This window comes from Drosophila pseudoobscura, chromosome 4 (genome assembly GCF_009870125.1).
Source record: "Drosophila pseudoobscura strain MV-25-SWS-2005 chromosome 4, UCI_Dpse_MV25, whole genome shotgun sequence".
Classification (NCBI taxonomy): Eukaryota; Metazoa; Arthropoda; class Insecta; order Diptera; family Drosophilidae; genus Drosophila; species Drosophila pseudoobscura.
In genome coordinates this window covers 12,094,105-12,112,953 of record NC_046681.1, presented here as the reverse complement: position 1 = coordinate 12,112,953, position 18,849 = coordinate 12,094,105, and the positions used below count along the sequence as shown (strand labels likewise).

The 18,849-nt window shown below is 40.7% G+C and overlaps 5 protein-coding genes and 1 long non-coding RNA gene across 6 annotated transcripts; 3 read left to right on the top strand and 3 right to left on the bottom strand.

Moving 5' to 3' along the window:
* Window positions 1-4,432: 4,432 nt before the first annotated feature.
* Window positions 4,433-6,036, bottom strand: Rnmt (RNA guanine-7 methyltransferase). The gene is made up of 2 exons (XM_001357321.4): window positions 4,834-6,036; window positions 4,433-4,776 (listed from the first exon to the last, which is right to left on the bottom strand). The coding sequence occupies exons 1-2, from the start codon at window positions 5,975-5,977 to the stop codon at window positions 4,694-4,696; spliced, it is 1,227 nt and encodes a 408-aa protein (XP_001357357.3). The 5' UTR covers window positions 5,978-6,036; the 3' UTR covers window positions 4,433-4,693.
* A 183-nt stretch (window positions 6,037-6,219) lies between these two features.
* THG (tRNA-histidine guanylyltransferase) lies at window positions 6,220-7,351 on the top strand. The gene is made up of 2 exons (XM_001357322.4): window positions 6,220-6,528; window positions 6,586-7,351. The coding sequence occupies exons 1-2, from the start codon at window positions 6,303-6,305 to the stop codon at window positions 7,317-7,319; spliced, it is 960 nt and encodes a 319-aa protein (XP_001357358.3). The 5' UTR covers window positions 6,220-6,302; the 3' UTR covers window positions 7,320-7,351.
* On the bottom strand, window positions 7,312-7,993 carry NC2beta (negative cofactor 2beta). The gene has a single exon (XM_001357323.4). It carries the CDS (start codon window positions 7,942-7,944, stop codon window positions 7,393-7,395), a length of 552 nt encoding a protein of 183 aa, XP_001357359.1. The 5' UTR covers window positions 7,945-7,993; the 3' UTR covers window positions 7,312-7,392.
* Window positions 7,994-8,045: 52 nt separating this feature from the next.
* Window positions 8,046-8,929, top strand: Ankrd49 (ankyrin repeat domain-containing protein 49). The gene is made up of 2 exons (XM_001357324.4): window positions 8,046-8,276; window positions 8,351-8,929. Exons 1-2 carry the CDS (start codon window positions 8,141-8,143, stop codon window positions 8,860-8,862), a joined length of 648 nt encoding a protein of 215 aa, XP_001357360.1. The 5' UTR covers window positions 8,046-8,140; the 3' UTR covers window positions 8,863-8,929.
* On the bottom strand, window positions 8,882-9,769 carry DCTN5-p25 (Dynactin 5, p25 subunit). The gene is made up of 3 exons (XM_001357325.4): window positions 9,622-9,769; window positions 9,238-9,537; window positions 8,882-9,174 (listed from the first exon to the last, which is right to left on the bottom strand). Exons 1-3 carry the CDS (start codon window positions 9,667-9,669, stop codon window positions 8,953-8,955), a joined length of 570 nt encoding a protein of 189 aa, XP_001357361.2. The 5' UTR covers window positions 9,670-9,769; the 3' UTR covers window positions 8,882-8,952.
* An 8-nt stretch (window positions 9,770-9,777) lies between these two features.
* On the top strand, window positions 9,778-11,258 carry LOC117184158 (uncharacterized). Its single transcript, XR_004469398.1, has 3 exons — window positions 9,778-10,205; window positions 10,801-10,834; window positions 10,921-11,258. It is a non-coding gene; the product is annotated as an uncharacterized lncRNA (long non-coding RNA).
* Window positions 11,259-18,849: the final 7,591 nt, after the last annotated feature.

Sequence of the window (18,849 nt, the reverse complement as noted above, 5' to 3'; positions counted from 1 at the left end):
CGGACTCTGGCTTTGGCATTGTGCTACAGAATTTAACCCTTGTGCGCTGTGCTGGTGAGGGGATTTGCTGGTTCTTTTATTTAAAGATTTTCAACAAATTGGAAAGCAATAAAAGTTGAACAAATTTGTTGTGGCACATACATATACATACAGATGGAAGTTTATTGGGGGTGCCTGTTTCCATTTCACTCAATCAAAAATTGGTTCGAAAGTTAAAGCGTTTAATAGACAGATACTGCAAGACATCGTACTAATAATCGAGTTGGTACAATAAAATGTTTTAAATTTATTAATTCAAAGGTGATATTCCATAAAAAATCGTAGCTAATATGTTTTTTCTATAGTACTGTAGTACAAATACTACTGAATAGGGTGGGTTGCCCACGACAGTCTTTTAAAAAGATCATTTGTTTCATCGACGAGCATGAGATCGAAATCTCTGATTATTTCTTTACTTTCGGACTTCCAGTTGTTGTACATTTCTCGGATCTCGAGCTGGTCTTGGTAATTTGAATTTCAGCGAAGATGCCCACGCTTTAGGGTCTCTAGCATTACCTATCGAATTGCCTCAAGATCTGCCACGCATCCACAGACTATCGGTTTGTCAGTCCGCAGGAACGCCACTGGCCAAGGTCTGGAACTAAAGAGTTTCAATTAGGATCTCATTCTTCCCACCAGCACAGCTAAAGTCACAGTAAACATCAGCGAGTAATGCATCTTTTTCAGAGTTTAAACGAAAACTATACTTTACTGAAGATTTGCTGCGCTTTTCAGTGGTAGATCGCTGCGTGCCTTGACATAATCGCAGCATTTTCCCAAGGAATGGGTACCAAGAAGCGATTACGAGAATGTAGCACAGTATGGGATTGATTAAGAGATCAGTTCTGATGAACAGACAAGAGGAAACACTAGGAAACAGCATCTGAATGATGCTGTTCATGGACATTCTGATAATGATGCTGTATGTGAAGCATGTCTATGTTCCTCTGATCGGAATGGTACAGAATTTTCCGACTGGTTGATTGCAAGACAAGACAAGATAAGACAAGATGTCTTCCAAGAATATTTTATAGAGGAACTGAAGTACGTTGTATCCCACAAAATACAAAAATTCTACCAAAAGCTGGTTGCAATTCTTGAACCGTTTGTTCAGCTTCAAATTGTTATACTAATTATTTTTTCATACCGAATCTTTGGGATTAACAAGTGACAACTTATATCAAAAGTTACACAAAAGAGAAAAGCAGCATGAATATTTAAAATTGTAATTTCTTCCATGGCGGAGTGGGTGGGGTGGCTGCGGGTGTCATCAGATTCAGCCCCTTGTCGGGGATTTGGGTTAAAAGTGAACTAATTTACATAGACCGCATGGTACAATGCGCAGGCGGCCGCATGGAGAAGGTAACAAAAAGATTCATTAGGGCCAATCAGTGCAAAGCGAGTCGTGGCGAAGGACATGGCGGAGAGGACCATGCCCTGGCCAAGAGAATGCCAGCGAGAGGATGTAATGGGTGGGACAAAGGGGGTACCGTACAGGGCAAGCCGTGTGTGCAAACGTAAACAGCTCTCTGTTAGCCATGGCTCTGGGTTCTGTATTCTGAGCTCTGGCTCTGGGCTCTTGGCTCTGGTCCCTCGGTACTGGCTACTGGGCTCTGGGTTCTGGCTGGGGCTCTGGCTGGGTTCCTCTGTTGTTTGCCTTATAAATACGCACGCTCTACTTTAAACAAAGCGGACCCATCCACCCATATACCCACAGCAAACACACACACAATACCCATACATATATGTATACATATATATGTATGTGTGTGTGTGTGTTAATGTATGTATGTATGTATACTACACGTGCCTGGCTCTTGTTGTAAACAATTTGTTCTACCAGTACCAGAGCCAGCAGCAGCAGCAGTGCCAGTACCAGCCTTTGGTCGGTATGGCTGTACACACTGTGTTCGCCTCAGTATGTGCAAAACAAATTTAAACTTTACACCCAAAGTTTATTTTTATGAGCAAAACTTTAAATAATGAAATTATCTGACAAGAACTTGGAGAAATGGCCGGCCATCATCCACAAACGAAAGAAGAGCCCAAGGAGCCATGGCGAGAGAGAGACAGAAGGAGCGAGAGAGAGAGAGTGAGAGAGGTAGACAGACACACCAGATACACAGAAAAAGAGAGAGTGAGAGGGGGGCACTACCGTACCTCATATACAGTGAAGGGGAGAGGAGAGCAGAGCTACACCATAACTGATTGCCCCAATATAAAGTTTTGTGCAGTTGGCTCGAAACCAATCAATGGCGTAATTTATACCCAGACCCGTTCCACGCACCTGAGTACCTGAGTTTCTCCTAACCCCATGGCAACCCCCACACCCCATAGCTTTGTTTCGTTATCAAATATTTATTTACACTTGAGCTATAATAATTCATTGATGCATTGAATGCCTGGCACGACACGGTTATGACTCGGCCGCCTGCCGCCTGACGCCTGCCGCCTGCTCGCTCGCTTTGGGGCCACACCAAGAAGGCTAGGCTAAGAGACCAGGCCAGGTCTCGGTCTCAGGCACGACCCGGCAACGTAAACGTCAGGACTAACCTTTGCCCGATGTCCTTCAAAGGCGCCGTCGCTGTGAAAGCAACAGCTGTGCGCTCTCAATGGCCATGCGAAAGAGCGCCGCTGCTGCTGCTGCTCTGCTCTTTGCTCCCTTTTCGAAGCTTTCTCTGCATTCCAGCCTTCCAGTTTCGAACTCGTTTCAGCCGACAAAAGCTTCGTTATCAGAGCTTTGCAAAGAAATAGCGATACACGACTCGAGCGAGGGTTGTCTAATGCTTAATGGTCTTTCGGCTAGGAATTCGTAGGTTTGAATCTATTTCAGAAATCAAAAAACTGTTGCAGCTTGTCTCAGAACATTTCAAATGGTCGGAATACTATATAAATAGTTTGGATTAAAATATTACCATTGAAGTTGCCACCTATCGCTGCCTTCGTCAACAAAACATTATATATTATCCAGTGGAAACGAGAAATACCTAGGATAGACTGCGTATTTGTTGTCCAAACGATTCTGGGACCGACTTAGCTGAACAGACGAAGCCGGGTAGGTATCGGGCCGCGGTCAGGGACGAAGCATAGGTGAAAAGAGAATTGAAACAGCTTTTTGGTCCCTTCTTTAAGGGGTAGGGTTATTTTTGATGCGTTGGCAAAATTGCATTTTTATTTATTTCATGATAACATTTCATTAAAACATTAACATCCATTAATCCATTATTGCTTTCTTTAATTTTGTTGCGCTCCTAATTGATTTAATGTTATGGGAAGATTGTTCCACATGCATTTACAATTTGTAATTTATTTTCAAAATTATTTCCAAGTTCAAACTTTATTCATCACAATAGTACTTAGATTTATCTGAATAAAGATAGCGACCAAAAAATGCGTGTCCATCGTAATCACGTCGATACATATAGACATTGCTTGCGCTCGAATACTCCTGCTTTACAATGCTCCAATTTTCCGATGGCTTATTTCTCATTTCATCGAAGCGTGCGCTAATATTACTATTGGAATTTTCGATTATGTTGGTACTTTCGGAATCCCAATTGTTGTACATTAGCCGGAGAGTGGGCTGGCTTTCGAGACTCAAGTTGCCGAGTATGTATCGGTTGTAGGAGCTTTCGAACCTGTTCAAAAAATCAATCTTCTGATCGAATCCTTGAGTGTTGTTGACCGAGTCGAGATCTCGCTTTATATACTCCTCGAAACTTGAATTTTTTGGCAAGATTTCAATGGCCGCCCGGCCAAGAACTGCTGCCTTTTGTGTTAGGGACTCCAGAGCTTCGTGTTGATTTTTCTCAACATATTTCAGAAATTCGCACAGATTTTCGAAGGGATGTGGAATACTAAAGCTACTGGTGTAGCTCACCAGCACAGATATAGTCACAGTAAATATCAGAGAGTAGTGCATCTTGTGCAGTATTTAAAATCAGACTGAAGCTTCCGGAGCAACTGCTGCGCTTTTTATGGCTCCGGGGCTTATCGCAGAATTTAGCACAAGCCTGTGGACAATGCAAATTCATTGAACTCGAAATGTAATCAGAGTCTGTAATTTACAGATGCTAATAATAGAAAAATCGAAAGAGATATACATTTATTATTTGTTTATTTATTATGCTGTCAGATCACATTAAACATTCATAATGGTAGTATCAATTCCTTTTATTTCAAATGGTACCCACTATCAGATTATAAGGAGATTTATTCCTTTTAGCCAAGAAAATCCGAGACATCATTTAAATGATTTTGCAGTAAAATATTTGTATAATAAAACATTTTATATTGGGTATTTATAATTTATAAAAGATACAATCTTTACACTTTAGTTGAATAAATAAAAAAAAACTATATTTGATAACTTGATAATATTTATATGTAATTCGAAATTGATTTAAACTATTGAACTGAATTTACAATTTATTTTTTTTTTATAATTGAATCTATGGATGATAATTTTGACTTAAAACAGTATACAAAAAATTACTTGAAAACTCCTACGAAAGATACCTATTACATTTCTCTGCCATTATTCTTTAAAACTATATTTCTTAGCATGCGGTTTAAGCTTAAAATTAATTTCTGTTCATGCGATCGAGTACTATAATGTTTAGAGAATTGGACAATACAATATTGATGTTGCTATTCAGTCGTCAAACTCAAATACGGGTTTGCCATTGGCATCCCAAGTATTTTTGTATTTCTTGAAGGCACAGACCAGATATAGAGCTAGAAGAGAACAAGAGATAAAGGGATACTTTCAATAAATATTTGATGACCACTCACTTGTTGCTTCCCACTCGGATTTCGAGAGTGTACCCAGCGGCCTGCCCCGCTGGGATGCCTGAAATTCCTGGACATGGGCAAATTGATCATCATTGGCACAACGCTGCGGCTGGATAGACTCCAATCCCGACATTCGTTGCAATAGATTACGACCCTGGGGCAGAGCTTCCTTGTAGTAGTCCGCAAATGTGGTCTTTCTGACCAACTTCAGGCCATACTTGCGTCCCAGCTTGACCAGAGTGGGGAAATGGACTAGAAATTCGGGACAATCCACAACGCCCTCCAAATGAAACTGATATTTCGCACCGAACAGTGGCAGAGGATCCGTCTCACAATCAAATTTAATGTTGTACACATCGTTGCCAAAACTTTGAGCATCTGGACCAGCTTCCCGCTTTCGTCGCATTATTTCATAGGCATCCGGCATAGTGGCTATAAAATAACCGCCCGGCTCCAGGCATTCGGCTGCATTACGCATCATGCAATCGGCCTGGCCCAGGGACTCGAAGCAATAGTGAAATGCAAACTGGCAGGAAACTAAATTTAGCTGCAGGGTGACATCCTTATACCGCTCGCGGAGACGCACCAGCGTTGAATCGCAGGCAAAGAATTCAGCTGTAAATTTGTTGGCGTACTTGGATTTCTCCGCACGCTCCAATATATCCTGGTACCGCCGCTGGCACTGCTCCACCGATACCTCAGCAATGTCCGTACAAATTATATGCGTGATGGCGGCCTTTTCCCACTTCAACAGGTCGCCGCCCTTGCCGCAACACATGTCGAGCACTCGCAGGGCATCGCCAACCCGCTTGGATTCCTTAATCAGAGCCATGTACTCATTGATCAGCATGCTCTTGATCCAATTGTTGAAGTTCCGCATGAAGAATATCTTGGATTTCTGTCGATCCCTCCGTCCACCCTCCTTCAGCTCGTTGTAATGACTGGCCACAACGTGGGTGTTTGCGGCGCCCTCCTGGGCTTCTTCATCATCCCCGCCTGCCGCATCGTCTTGGCCTGCATTTATTGGGGCCGCTGTCGTCGCAGATTCTGCATTGCTTTCGCTCTCCTCGTCGTCGGAGAGGCTGACGTTTTTGTGTGCTTTGGCAAACTTCTCATCGGCGACATTTTGTTCGTAGATGCTCATAATTTCACTTAATTCCTACTTTGTTTGGGATGGACATTTTTTTTTATCGATGATTTTGGGTCACATTTTGGGTGACTAAGTTGGGAATGACCGAAAATTTTCTATGAAGTAAAAAAATATAGGAAAGTGCTAACTAAATTGAATTACATGCAATTACTCAAATATTATATAAAGAAAGAAATTATTAAACGTACCTTATGGAAGTCAAAGTATCGCCGATGGCCCATCTTCCATCACTATGGACCCGATAGTTGATAGTGTTGTGAGCTGTTGCGACCAATCAGCTGTTACCAATTCATGCGGTCTTTCAGATTTCGGTTTATAAATGCGTTTTCTCGGGCTTGTAAATAAATTGAACTCTTTATTAATTAAAACAACCGCTCGAGAGCTGCGCAAACGCAGTATGGCTTGCAGCAGATATGAATATGTGAAAACATACGAGCAGGATGACACCATTTTACCGAATGTGTGGATTGTTATTCGGATTGATGGCAAAAAGTTTCACAAGTTCTCCAAGACCCACAACTTTGAGAAGCCAAACGACGAGAATGGTAAAGAAACAACCAACGGATGATCAAGATTATGATTCGTTAAAACTTTTCTTGTAGCTCTTAATGTAATGAATGCGGCTGCCACTGCTGTCATGCAGGAGTTTCGGGATGTTGTCCTGGCCTATGGCCAGAGCGATGAATATTCGTTTGTGTTTCGCAAGGAGACGGCGGCATTCAAGCGTCGCTCAGCGAAACTACTGACCTACGTGACCAGCCTGTTCTCCACGAGCTATGTGATGCAGTGGTCCAAGTGGATGAGTTTGCCGCTGGCCTATGCCCCATGCTTTGATGGGCGCGTGGTGCTATATCCTTCGGATGAGAATCTAAGGGATTATCTGAGCTGGCGGCAGGCCGATGTCCATGTGAATAATCTGTATAATACTGCATTTTGGAAACTCGTTCTGGACTCGGGATTGAGCAATCAAAAGGCCGAGGAACGACTACGTGGAACCTTCTCAGCGGATAAAAACGAATTGCTATTCCAAGAGTTTGGCATCAATTACAACAATCTGCCAGCCATGTACCGAAAGGGTACGATACTGCTCCGGAAACGTGTTATCAGCGATGGGGATAATGACCAAAAGGGGAGACAGGCAATCGTGCCGCTCCACGAAGATCTGATTTCATCGCACTTCTGGAAAGTCCACACAGAGATATTGGGAAAGTATGTGCCCGGCACTTATACGGCTCCTGAAATCATGCCCAGACTAGTGGACTTGCAATTGAACACCAAGCACGAGAAGGGCGATTACGAAAAGAAGCAACCAGAGAATCTGGCCGGGATTAGCTGATAGTTCAACTTATGGCAATATATTTTAAGATTAAAATTACATTAAGCAATGCTAAAAAAAAAAAAAATAACTACTAGTAGTCATCATCGTCGTCGTCGTCATCATCCTCACTGGGCTTGCTGGCGATGGAGCCATCGGCGTGTGGTGGCTTTTGGATCATAGCCGCTGCCTGCATACTCATCCACTGTTGCTGTTCCTCGCGTGCCTGCTCTTCGCGCGCCTTGGCGAACAGTTCTTGCTGCTGGCGCAGGAGCTCCTCCTCGGGTATGCCAAGATTTTCCAGCCTAGTGCTTTGCCTGCGTCGCTTGGCAGCCACCTCCTTGCAGTCGTGCAGAACTGCCTCAGCCTCCTGCTTGTAATCGGTGAATCCCAGTCGCTCCAGCGCCTCCAGGACATGTTCGGCATTGATGGTCTTCTTGTTTCGCAGATTGCACACCTCGTTCGCCTCCGAACTGATCAAATGGATAAATTCCGAGCAGCAATTCAATATCAGCTCGCGACTCTCGTTGGCTACGCGCACAGTGGGCACCAGCTCTTTGATGATCTTGTTGATGCTGGCGCGTGGCAAAGTAAGTTCATCATCCTCGGCACTGGGTGGCAAAAGCTCCTCCTGGGGATTGGACATGGCGTGGCTCGAAAACGTAAACAAAAACCAAGCAAAATTAATGGAAAATGCTGCTTCTTGCTGGAGAGTGTTGGAAAACTGTGTTGGCTAATGCCACAATCAAATATCGATTGAAGCCAGACCTATCGACTGCAGTGAAGTGCACATACGCGGAAAACAAGATTTTCTATAAATTCAATTAAAATTTACTTAAACAATGGCTGACTACGATTCGGATGATGAAAAATCTCAAGTGGAGAAACTGCGCCATGCCAAGGTGCCGCGCGGGATGTTTGTAAGCGGCTGGGATGACGACGCCGACGAACTTATTGAGGAGGACAAGAACCCCCAGGGTAAGCGGCTAAAATTCAGATTCTTCTTCTACAAAGTTGTTACCTTTAAATGGGTTTTCTGCACACACTCTCAGCCAGCGTTGAACGCATGATTCTGTGGGCCGTCAACGAGAACCGTATAAGTGAGGTGCGTGAAATCCTCAGACTGGACCCGGATGCGGTCAATGCCCGTGACAGCGATGGCTACAGTCCCCTGCATCGGGCTGCATACAACAATTTCGTGGACATTGCCAAGCTATTGCTGCAGTACAAGGCCGATCCCAATGCCCGCACCGATCTGGGCTGGACTCCGCTGCACTCTGCCTGCAAGTGGAACAATGCCGATGTGGCTCAGCTTCTGCTGCAGTTTGGTGCAGATGTAAACGCCGAATCGGAGGGAAAACAAACGCCATTGCACATTGCCGCCACAGTATCCAATTGCAGGAACACAGCCACAACCCTGCTGTTGGACAGGAATGTGCAGCCCAAGAAGGAGAATAATTCAGATGAGGTGGCTGCTGTTATAGCTCGTCGCACGGGCATGAGTTATCCCATCTTTCAAATGGCCCATGAGGCCTTCGAATGCGAGACGGGACTGATAGATTAAACAAGTAGACTAGCCATCATATGTGCATAATAAATATAATACTTAATATACATTTATTCAAATCGAACCGCCACTCATCACTTCCCCTCTTCAGCTGGCTGGAGCCGGGGTCCTCACGAAATGTTCATAGAATGATTTTGTATATTTGATCATCTCGTCTTGCATAGCGGCGGGCACAAAATACGGGTTACCCTGACCGCCCTCGATGGTGCCCTTGGCCGTGTACCTCATGTAGCTGGAAACAGTCGTCTCCGGCGGCAGCACAGCGCCATCCTCAATGATGCAACAGTCTTTGATTACACAGCGACGACCCTACGAGGGGAGAGAATTGAGATTTGAGTGAAATATTTAATTGGACAACATGCCAATACTCACAATGATGGCATTCTTGCCTATATAAACGCAAGAGCCCACTGAAGCCGCAGAAACTACAGCACCCTCGCCCACAAACACATGATCTCCGATGTGCATTGGGAAGAAGGCGATGCCTTTGCTAAACTGCTTGTACGGTGGTCGTATCACGGAATCCTTGCTGATCACACAATATCGTCCTGCTCGTACATTGGCCAAGTCGCCGCGGATGATAGCTCCACTCTGGACAATCACTTTACCATTGAGCACGATATTCTGGGACCCGCAGAGCACTGTGTGGCGGCTAACTTTGTTGCCAGAGGCCTGTAAACAAAAAAGGTTTGGCATGATGAGGTCATCAAAATTGTCTTGTTCCCAGACGATCTTTAAAACATTGCTGGTACTTGCCGTCTCCACGTATTCATCTTTGCTGTAGTACGTATCCGCTATCTCCATTTGTTTGGGGATTTATTAACTTTTTTCCTGAATTTGTTTTTGCCAATTTTTTTGTCAGCTGCCAAAACGAGCTTAGCCCACTTAAGCCCCCTCTATTTAAACAGTTAATTGGCGGAGAATATTACTGATTGTGAATTCTTCTTCTGGATCCATGCAATCCTTCCTCTGAACCATGACATCTTTCACCTGAACTGCGCTAAAATAATTCTCTACTTTCGGTGGAATAACAATAAACCCTTAAAGGTCTACGATGGGTTAATCGATATAGAACGAAATGAACTAGTAGCAATCGGAATGAGTGGTTCCGAAATGAATATTTAGCTATCGGAATCAATTTTTACCATCTATATATCGATTTGTTGTGTTGGCGCGTATTTTTGAATCAAAATTGGTTGCGTGTTTTATTTAAATTTTAAATATATGCAATTTCTATTACAATTGGAGGAATTTTTCATTCAAGCTAATCATTAATTAGACGCACGCGATTTTCAACAAATTACATCGGCCTTTGGCAGCCGTTGCATAGAAAAATGCAGGTGTTTAACCCACATTGACCCTGAACTTTATGCATGTATGCAACAATCACGATGCAGATTAGACAGCTGCTCTTCACAGCCTGAAATCTTTTAGTAACACAACAAAAAAAGAATGTTAATAATTGCTCACAGCTCAAGGGGTGGGGGTGGGGTGTGCGGTCAAACCCATTAACTCTTCACCGCCGCCAAAATGGTCTGTGGATGATAACCTTCCACAACACAAACTTCCCGCTGGCGGTGTGCTCCAATGATGTTCCAATTAATGCTCTTTAATAATCGCAACGCGGACGGACCCCAAGCCCAGCCCAGCCCCGTCGTTAACCTTCAAAGTGCACGCTCGAATGCCCTCACGAGGCGGCGGCTAATCATAGTAGCATTTTAATTTCTTATTGTTTGTTTTGTCTATTTTCTTGGGCAGGGGGTTCTGTGCCTTTTGCAGAACAGACATTCAATGCCCATACTTATGGTAATCCATTTTGGTGTGTCCATATACTTAGCTGTAGGGTTTTAGCAGGGCTATAATTATGCTGTTGGCATAGAAATTAATTTGCTAAAATATTCATGTGCTTAATTAAAGATTTTCTTTTAATTTTAGGAACCAAACCGATGCCAAAATTGGGTTCTGTGAGGTAAGTGGCGCCTTCTTCAAAACATTCTTAAACTATTCTGAACTTTGGAATTGTTTTTTTTTTACTGAACAAAACAATTGCTTTAGCTAATTTTGGATCTTTAAAGAAGCCGCCAACAAATCGCTTAACCTTCTGTCTGGGAAAACCGCATCTAAATCTATTAATCTATTGATGTTTGCACTTTTGAACCAAAGGTTAATAAACTTGAACTTGAATATTGTTTAGAAATTAATTGAGTTCTGCTGTGCACCCAGACAACATTTAAGCGAATGATCTAACAAATGATACAAATTTGTTTTCCGAGTTTTTTTTTATTCTTTAAATTGTGTTTATTGTTGTGCTGAGGTTTCTAAAGCGAATCGATAATTAATGTGGTGTGAAAGAGCTTAAAAGTGATTCAAATATTGGCTATTTCGGGGTCAAAAGTTTCCGTAAACATGTTTTATTTGTGTGTGTATACCATTTATACCATTTTTAGAACGAATATATTGATATATTTTTGGTTTAAAAGTACATTTTTCCATACTTTAGATATTTTCATGAAAAACAAAACTTTCTCTACCGTTCAATACCAAAATATCGAGGCCATACACAGCTCTTGGAGCCATAGAACAGTCCAGTCGAGTGTTTGCCTTACACTAGCGCTCCATGAGCCTCTTCGACTCGTCTGCCACAAAGCGACCTTCAGATACTACATGGAGGGCGCCCCACAACAGACTATGTAAATACTTACAAAAGACCAACTCATCCATGACCTTGATAATCATTTAATGCCATTGTTGTTGGACATATTTGGATATTCATTATTAAATGGCCACTACACTGCTATATTTTGTGGCTAATCAAGATCAAGAAACACGCACTATAAACATACGTCATCCCGATCACGATCTCATTTTGCTGTTGGGGATTGGATCCAAATCTTGAGCTGGTTTTTTATGGCTTTAACCTTTTTTAATTGTTTTCAGTCAGCTTTCAATGGAGAAAAACTAAAGCACATTTCGACACATAATTAATAAATAGAAAATGAAACAAAAACAGAATCTAAATCTGAATCGAAAACAATGCCAGTGCTATCCAGTTGAGGTCCGAGTCATGTCAGATCTAATTGAATAATTGCACATAACTTGCATAAATCTACACTGAGAGAAAGGAAGATATATATACATATGTACATAGATCTATGAGATAAATGGGAAAATAGATCCGTTTTTAATTTTTTAATATTTATTTAGTCCCAAAATGTCACTTTAATATAATAGAATATTTGTAAGATCCAGGGATCGCAAGGACTATAATTTTTGGAATAGAAATTATATTATATTGTAAAAATTAAAAGAAAATCATTTTAAAATTTTGCCCGGGGACTTTTCCATTTAAAGAATAATAATAGTTTTATCCCTGAATCCCTGAAAGATTAATAGCTTCTTAATTTCAGTATTAACAAGGCAGAACAACCTCACTCTTTACAAATAACCTTTCCGTTTATTTAGATCTTAGTATTTTCTCTCAGCGTATTTATTATCATACATGGCCAAGAACAATGAAGGAGAAACGACAAATGAAATTAATTGCAATTAACAAAATTGAGAAAATTATTCATTGGATTTTATTGCGAACAAGGTAATGCCAGCAAAGAGAGACAGAGACAGAGATAGAGATAGATAGATATATATTGCATAATATTTTCACTTTTTGCATGCGGCTCCCCAGCAGTTGACCAACTGGAAAACAAAAACAAAAACCACCATCAAGTGAAACAAGTTTTTTGTTCAAGTCTTTTGTTTCAATCGATAAATTTTGTCTGTAATTGACAATTTCATAGATATGAATGCATTTATATCTATACTCGTATATGTGTCTGTTTTTCCTATACATGTGTGCTGGATGTTCGGATTGACAGAACAAAGGTGACGTATCAGATGGTGGGGAGGCCATGGCACACGACGTTCTGGGGAATGTCACCATTCATTGAATATTTCAATAACATTTTTTTTTTTGAGTAAGGCTACGTATATTTTTTTAAACCATTTATGGTCACCCTAGATTTAATTTGAGGCGTGGTTGTACTAATAAACAAAATAGTATTTATTTGATGGCATTTTTGTAGGAAGGTTGGCGGCTTTATAGGAAACTGGCCTGTTATTGATAATTTATTGGCAAATAAATGTCACTTTTATATTAAAATACAGCAATCTTGCTCTTAAAATTAAGTACTTCGTATCCATGGAGTCTTTAAAATAAGTATTTCTTATAATTTGCATATGAAATCTAACCAGTTCGAGAGCTTAGCTAATACTTATGTTAATTGAACAGGTGTGATGGCGATGGCTTACAAGATAAAATAGAAATTCTGTGTACAGAATGCCTATCTATTTTTCTCTTATTAAATCTACATATTTATTAATCAATTGATTTTTAGAGAAAGATATTGGGAACAGTGTTTAAGTTTGTATTGGGTTCAGCTTGCTTCTCTCTTCTTCCTTATCTATATATATAATACCTCCTTCCCTTCCAAGTTAATTTTTGTTAATTTCCTTCCCCCCTTTAAGCCTCTATAAATTCTATAGTTCATTATTAAAAATCAGTTATATTTTGTCTACCTTTTTGGCTCGATTCGCAGAACTCGAAAACATAAAAATATGACGACTAATTACAGTCATTACAATACAATATGGCAGCCGAATGGCTTCCTCATGTCAAGATCTCTCCCCAACCACACGAAACGAGTAGCTCGCGATTAGTTATGGAGTTATGGAGCTATGGACCGATGCCGTACAGGTTCAAAAGCCGAGTTCAAGAACTAGCTAACGATTGTCCGAGACAATGGCAATACCCGCCAAGGAGTACACACGTACAGTGGGGGGCCGGGAGGGGGGACCTGTGGAGTGGTGCTGCTGTTCAGTGAGGCATTTATTATTTGAGGTTTTGCCTAGAAGTTGCTAAAAACATGAAAAAATTGTGTGAAACTTGAAAATGAATGCGCTTTTTGGATGTGGCGATCCCCCCGTTTCCTTCCGCTGCCTTCCATAAGTTCTGCTTGGTTAGGCGTGGCCTGCAGAGCACCCCTGAAGCGACGACCTCTGCCTCTGCCTCTGGTTTGCCCAAGTTGTGTGCTAATTAAAACATTAAGTCTCTCAGGGCCCCCGGAGGCTAAATTCCCATTCAAAATGTCTGTGTTAGATTTGCGTTTATTTTGCCCGTCAAAATCGATCAAAATCAAAATTTTCAAGTGGCCCCCGTACAGCAATAATCCAAAACCAGTAGAGAGTTAACTGTCAAACAGTCAACACACACACGACCCGACACGACGACGAAACATTGGCAACAACAGAGGCAACAAGAGACACGGTACACAACAACCAGCAGCACGCAGGTACACACAGGCTGAACAGTGTCGCACATGATTGAAAAGATATATAGGGTTGGGCAGGGTATAGGCCAGCAGATGCTGATCCACAACTGATCATTGAGAATGGAATCAGAACGTTTTAAGTGTGTTAAGAACGTGTTTAGTTAAAAAACAATCGAAACCACATTTAATGTTTACAAATTTAAATTGTTCCCTTCTTTTTTTTTAATTCTCTTGAAATAAAAATTGGCAAATTCTCTGCTATGTATTTTGTATAACTTATTACAGTAATTCATGGCTTCCACTGGCACTTCTAACCGCAATCTACATTCCCTTAATTATTCCCAATCTACCACTTATTGTTAACGTATTGATACGTTCACATGTGACTGGCAAGTTTGGAAGTCTGGAATTCACAAAAAACAGCTGTTTCTTAGTTTTCTAGTAGTACAAAATAACTTGATTTGTTCTTTTTTATATTTTTCTTTGTCTAAATGATACATTTTCGATCTGTTTTATATAAGGAATAATATCTGTGGTAATTTTGTATGAAATTTGAAATATTTTCAATATTCCACGCATTTAAACAGCTGTTTTAAGTGATCGAAATTAAATTTGATCGAAGAACCGATAATTTCTTTTAATGTAATTGCAAAAAATACCAGAATACCTCGAGGAAAATGGTTTAAGCTCGTGTCATCCCATTAAAATGATGTCCGTTCGCCTATGGGACATTTAAACAGTAAATTATTTAATGTCCTTAGAGCTTAGAGCTAAAGAGATCCCCTTTCTACCACTCTTCATTATTGTTCCCCACTGTACTTACCAAAATGTTTTATTTGTTTTACCGCTCATGTATTGTTCCAATTTTGATTGCTCTATCGAGCTCTGGTTTTTTCTTGCATGCGGGCGCTAATAGTTTTGAACCCGAGGAGAGACCTAAAAATCAATTGGCAAATTTGTATGCCATGGGCAAGGCTAGCCTCGACTCGAGTCACGAGCCAAGCTCTGAATTTTGGGCAGGGTTTTTGGGAGGCACCTACATTATTTGATTTGCTGTTTCTTTGTTATTCTGTTGTGACTTGGCTTGTTTCCACTTCCTTTTGCCTATCAACAGTTTTGATAAACTCCCGATAACTCTGATTGATATCGAGGAACGAGACTGCAGAAATTGTCAAAAGATAAATGCAGATTAAATCTCAGTTGATTGAACTTTAAAAGGTTTTCCCCCCAAAAAAGTCTCGCTTGAAAACTCAGTGTCAAATTTTTGTGCGGATTTCTTGTTGGGTGGCCTGCCCCCTGCCTGCCTGATTGATTGACAATGATTGACAATTAAGCCAGCCATGTGTCAGTGTCTCTACACACATTTACATACAGCAGTAGCGTTTCTCATGGCACATTGAACGGGCTTATTATGGCAGTAACTCAAGGCGAACGCCACTTTTGGCGAAGAAGAAGTGTGGCTCGGAAGTGTGGTTCCACCCACTGGAAATACAATTCAAATCGATTTCGTACACTCGATAACTACAAGTGGAGTCCCGGTCAATGGGGGGCTACATAATTACGATTACTTTGTTTGAAATTCTGCTTAGCAGTAGCAAGGGCGCAGGCCATTGGAGGTCACATTTGGGGTTACACGTGTCGCGCGTCTTGCGGCAGCGCCTCTCGGTCGGAAGAGCAGCATTTGTGCCTGCGAAAAAAAGAAAACATTTCCCTGATTCACTACCGTGTGAAACAAATGAATTACCTTCTCTCTGCTGCAACATTTTCCCATGTAAAATCGTTGCCAAAACCCCGGCCAGACGATGACTATGCGTCACTTGAAATTTGTTTAAAACCAAATAAGGAAGTAATCAAACCGAATGTCAATTACAATTACACACGCATTCAGAGACAGACAGAGACAGAGAGACACGGACCCCGTACTCGCAATAAATAAAGCAAATTGCTCATACGCCATGTAAGCCGGTCGAACAGTCTCCTCCGAAATTGAATTTCAGTCGATTCATTCGCCTTGATTTCCAGCTCGACGAACTATAAAAATGTTACGCACAAATTAAATTCATGAAGTTCAAACACACACAGAAAAATTCCAAACTGAAACGAATTACGCGGCATGCATACCGCTTCCCCCCCGCCAGAAATCTGGGGGGGGTTTTGCCATGCCTCTGGGGAAGGTCAAGTGCAAGCGCCAAATGTGTTTTATATTGTTTCTTACATTAGTGGCAACTTTTTGTTTAATTAATTTTTAATACAATTTTTTGTTGTTGTTCACTGGCTTGTTTTTCTTGTTGTTTTGACAAGCAACGTGGATGACGATGATGATGTGACAGGCGGCACGGCGCACAGCACAACTTGGGTGGTTCTGGAGGCTAATTGTGGCAGTTATGGATTGTCGCTTTGGGCACTCAAAAAGGTGCTTAGGTGCTACCACTTCTGAGGCCTTGAGGAAAGGCTATACACTGCCCTTTGAGCGGGGTTTTTATTTAAGAGAAAAAACGACGCCTTATTAATGCAACTATGCAAATAAAATATAAGAACACAAGGAACTATTTTTTTCAAGTCTTCGTGAGTTTTTAAAGTCAACATTTTAAACGACAAGTTTAAAAAAAAAATTATAAAAAATTCAATTAGTTTAAAAAATTATCTTGCTATAAAAAAAATGTAATCATGGCGGCAGTGCAGAGATTGTACAAAAATAAAGATTTTGCTTTAAATAATGCTGTCTAGGTCAATTAAAAGAAAAAGATTTTTTTATTTAAAAAAAAATCATTATTTACGGTCCCTACATAATTCATTGAAAAACATTGATTTTTTGTTGCCTATTTTATAATTGAGAATGTTTTTTTGGACAATGCGGTTGTACTTCTACAAAGTATATACTTTAATAGTCCTCCAATTTCTTAAAAAATCCTTGAATGTATAAGTTTTTATTGGAATCACAAACCTGTCATCAATTCAGGTATCTTTGATCAATATTTCTTTAATAATCTCCTTTTGCTGCCCTGGTAATAATAATTATTTATAAATTATCATGTAATTTGTATACACATATTTTTGTTCGATTGCCATCTTCATTGTCGGGGATCTTTCATTACAATCACACTACAATTACCATACCATTCCGTTTAAATAATCTACCATCTCATTGGATTTAATGCACTCTCATTGCCCTGAAATGCCGAGAGATCGCTCGGCCCGGTCGTGGTTCACCTTGAACTTGGACAAAGTGCAAGGCACGAGAGGCATGGCATCCACGGCGAACAGATAGTCGGCAAATCCGCTTTATTTCCATTATAATTTTCCATTACACTGCCCTTTCCCTTTCCCTTTTCGTTGGTGTCGGTGTCGGTGTCGGCGTCGGCGTCTGGCAGTTGAGTTATGAATGCTTTTAGTGGCCAAAACAAAAAAAAAATAAAAACTGAGTCAGTCGAGCAGGTTACCAAAAAAGCCAACAAAAATTGACCGCTGCGTGCTGTGCATTTTTGATATGGAACACGTACTATCCAAAATGTATGTGTATATATTTTTCCATGCAAGAAACCATTTCTGTAGTTGTGTTCTTTCGCATCGAGGGACCAACGACCGTCCTCGAATGTCTTTAGCTTCTTTTGGCGACACATCCGTATTTTTGTTGTATTATTTAATGCTTAAATTTTAAACGGTAGCCACTTGTTGCGTAGCTCAGAAGTTGATTTTGTTTCTCTGTTGATGTCGAGTGATTAATTTTAATTTTTTTTTTTTAACAAATCAACGTATTTTGTTTCACGGAAAAGGGAATTTCAATTTCAAGCTGCTTGGCCATTCCCGGAGTCCGGGGGTGCTGCCCGCCAGTCGTTGACCGCTTGGGCCGCGACCTTGCCGTCTGAATTTTCGTTAAATTAAGTTTGCGATTGCTCCGGGATGCTTGTGGATGCTGTTTTGGATTTTTCTGGTTTTTATACGCCGCTCTCCAAGGTGATAATTTAGCATATAAAAGCCGCTAGAACAAAAGACTTTGGCAACGAACTTGAGCTGCCGATTGTTTTGGGTGAGTAAACATGTGATTCGGCTTCTATTGGGTTTCTCTTCTGTTATTCTTTTATTGGATGCGCGGATGAATCACTGGAATGCATTGCGGATATATTAGAATAATTTGGAAATAGGGGAACAAAATACAACAAATCAATGAAGTACGTTTTTATGAAGGAATATATAATATTCTTTTAGTTTATGTTACGTTTTTTAGAGCAAACCAGCTGATTAGTTTATATACTGAATGGCAAATTGCCAGTCACGTGTGCACGTATCGAGCTGGACAACTTTTATGCGCGAATGTGGATGAGGTTTATATGAATGTATATTCAATTAGTTTTTTCATTGATAAAAATTCAGCTTATTCCTTGATATCAGTTTCCCATAAGCGAAAGGCTACATTCGATTCTAGTAAAAATAAATAGAGACGAGAGATTCGGAATTTTAAACGCTGAAATCTAGCAATCTTTTTCCTAAGTTATACCGTACTTTCTTTTATTTTTTTATAGGAATTATTACTAATACAAATTTCCTTTTCATCCATATTTTGTCCATAAAATCCTTTCACCTCGAGCTGGTCCTACTTGCCTATTAACTCCTTGTTATTTATATCTAAAACCATTCCAAATCAAAGTCTGTATCAAATATA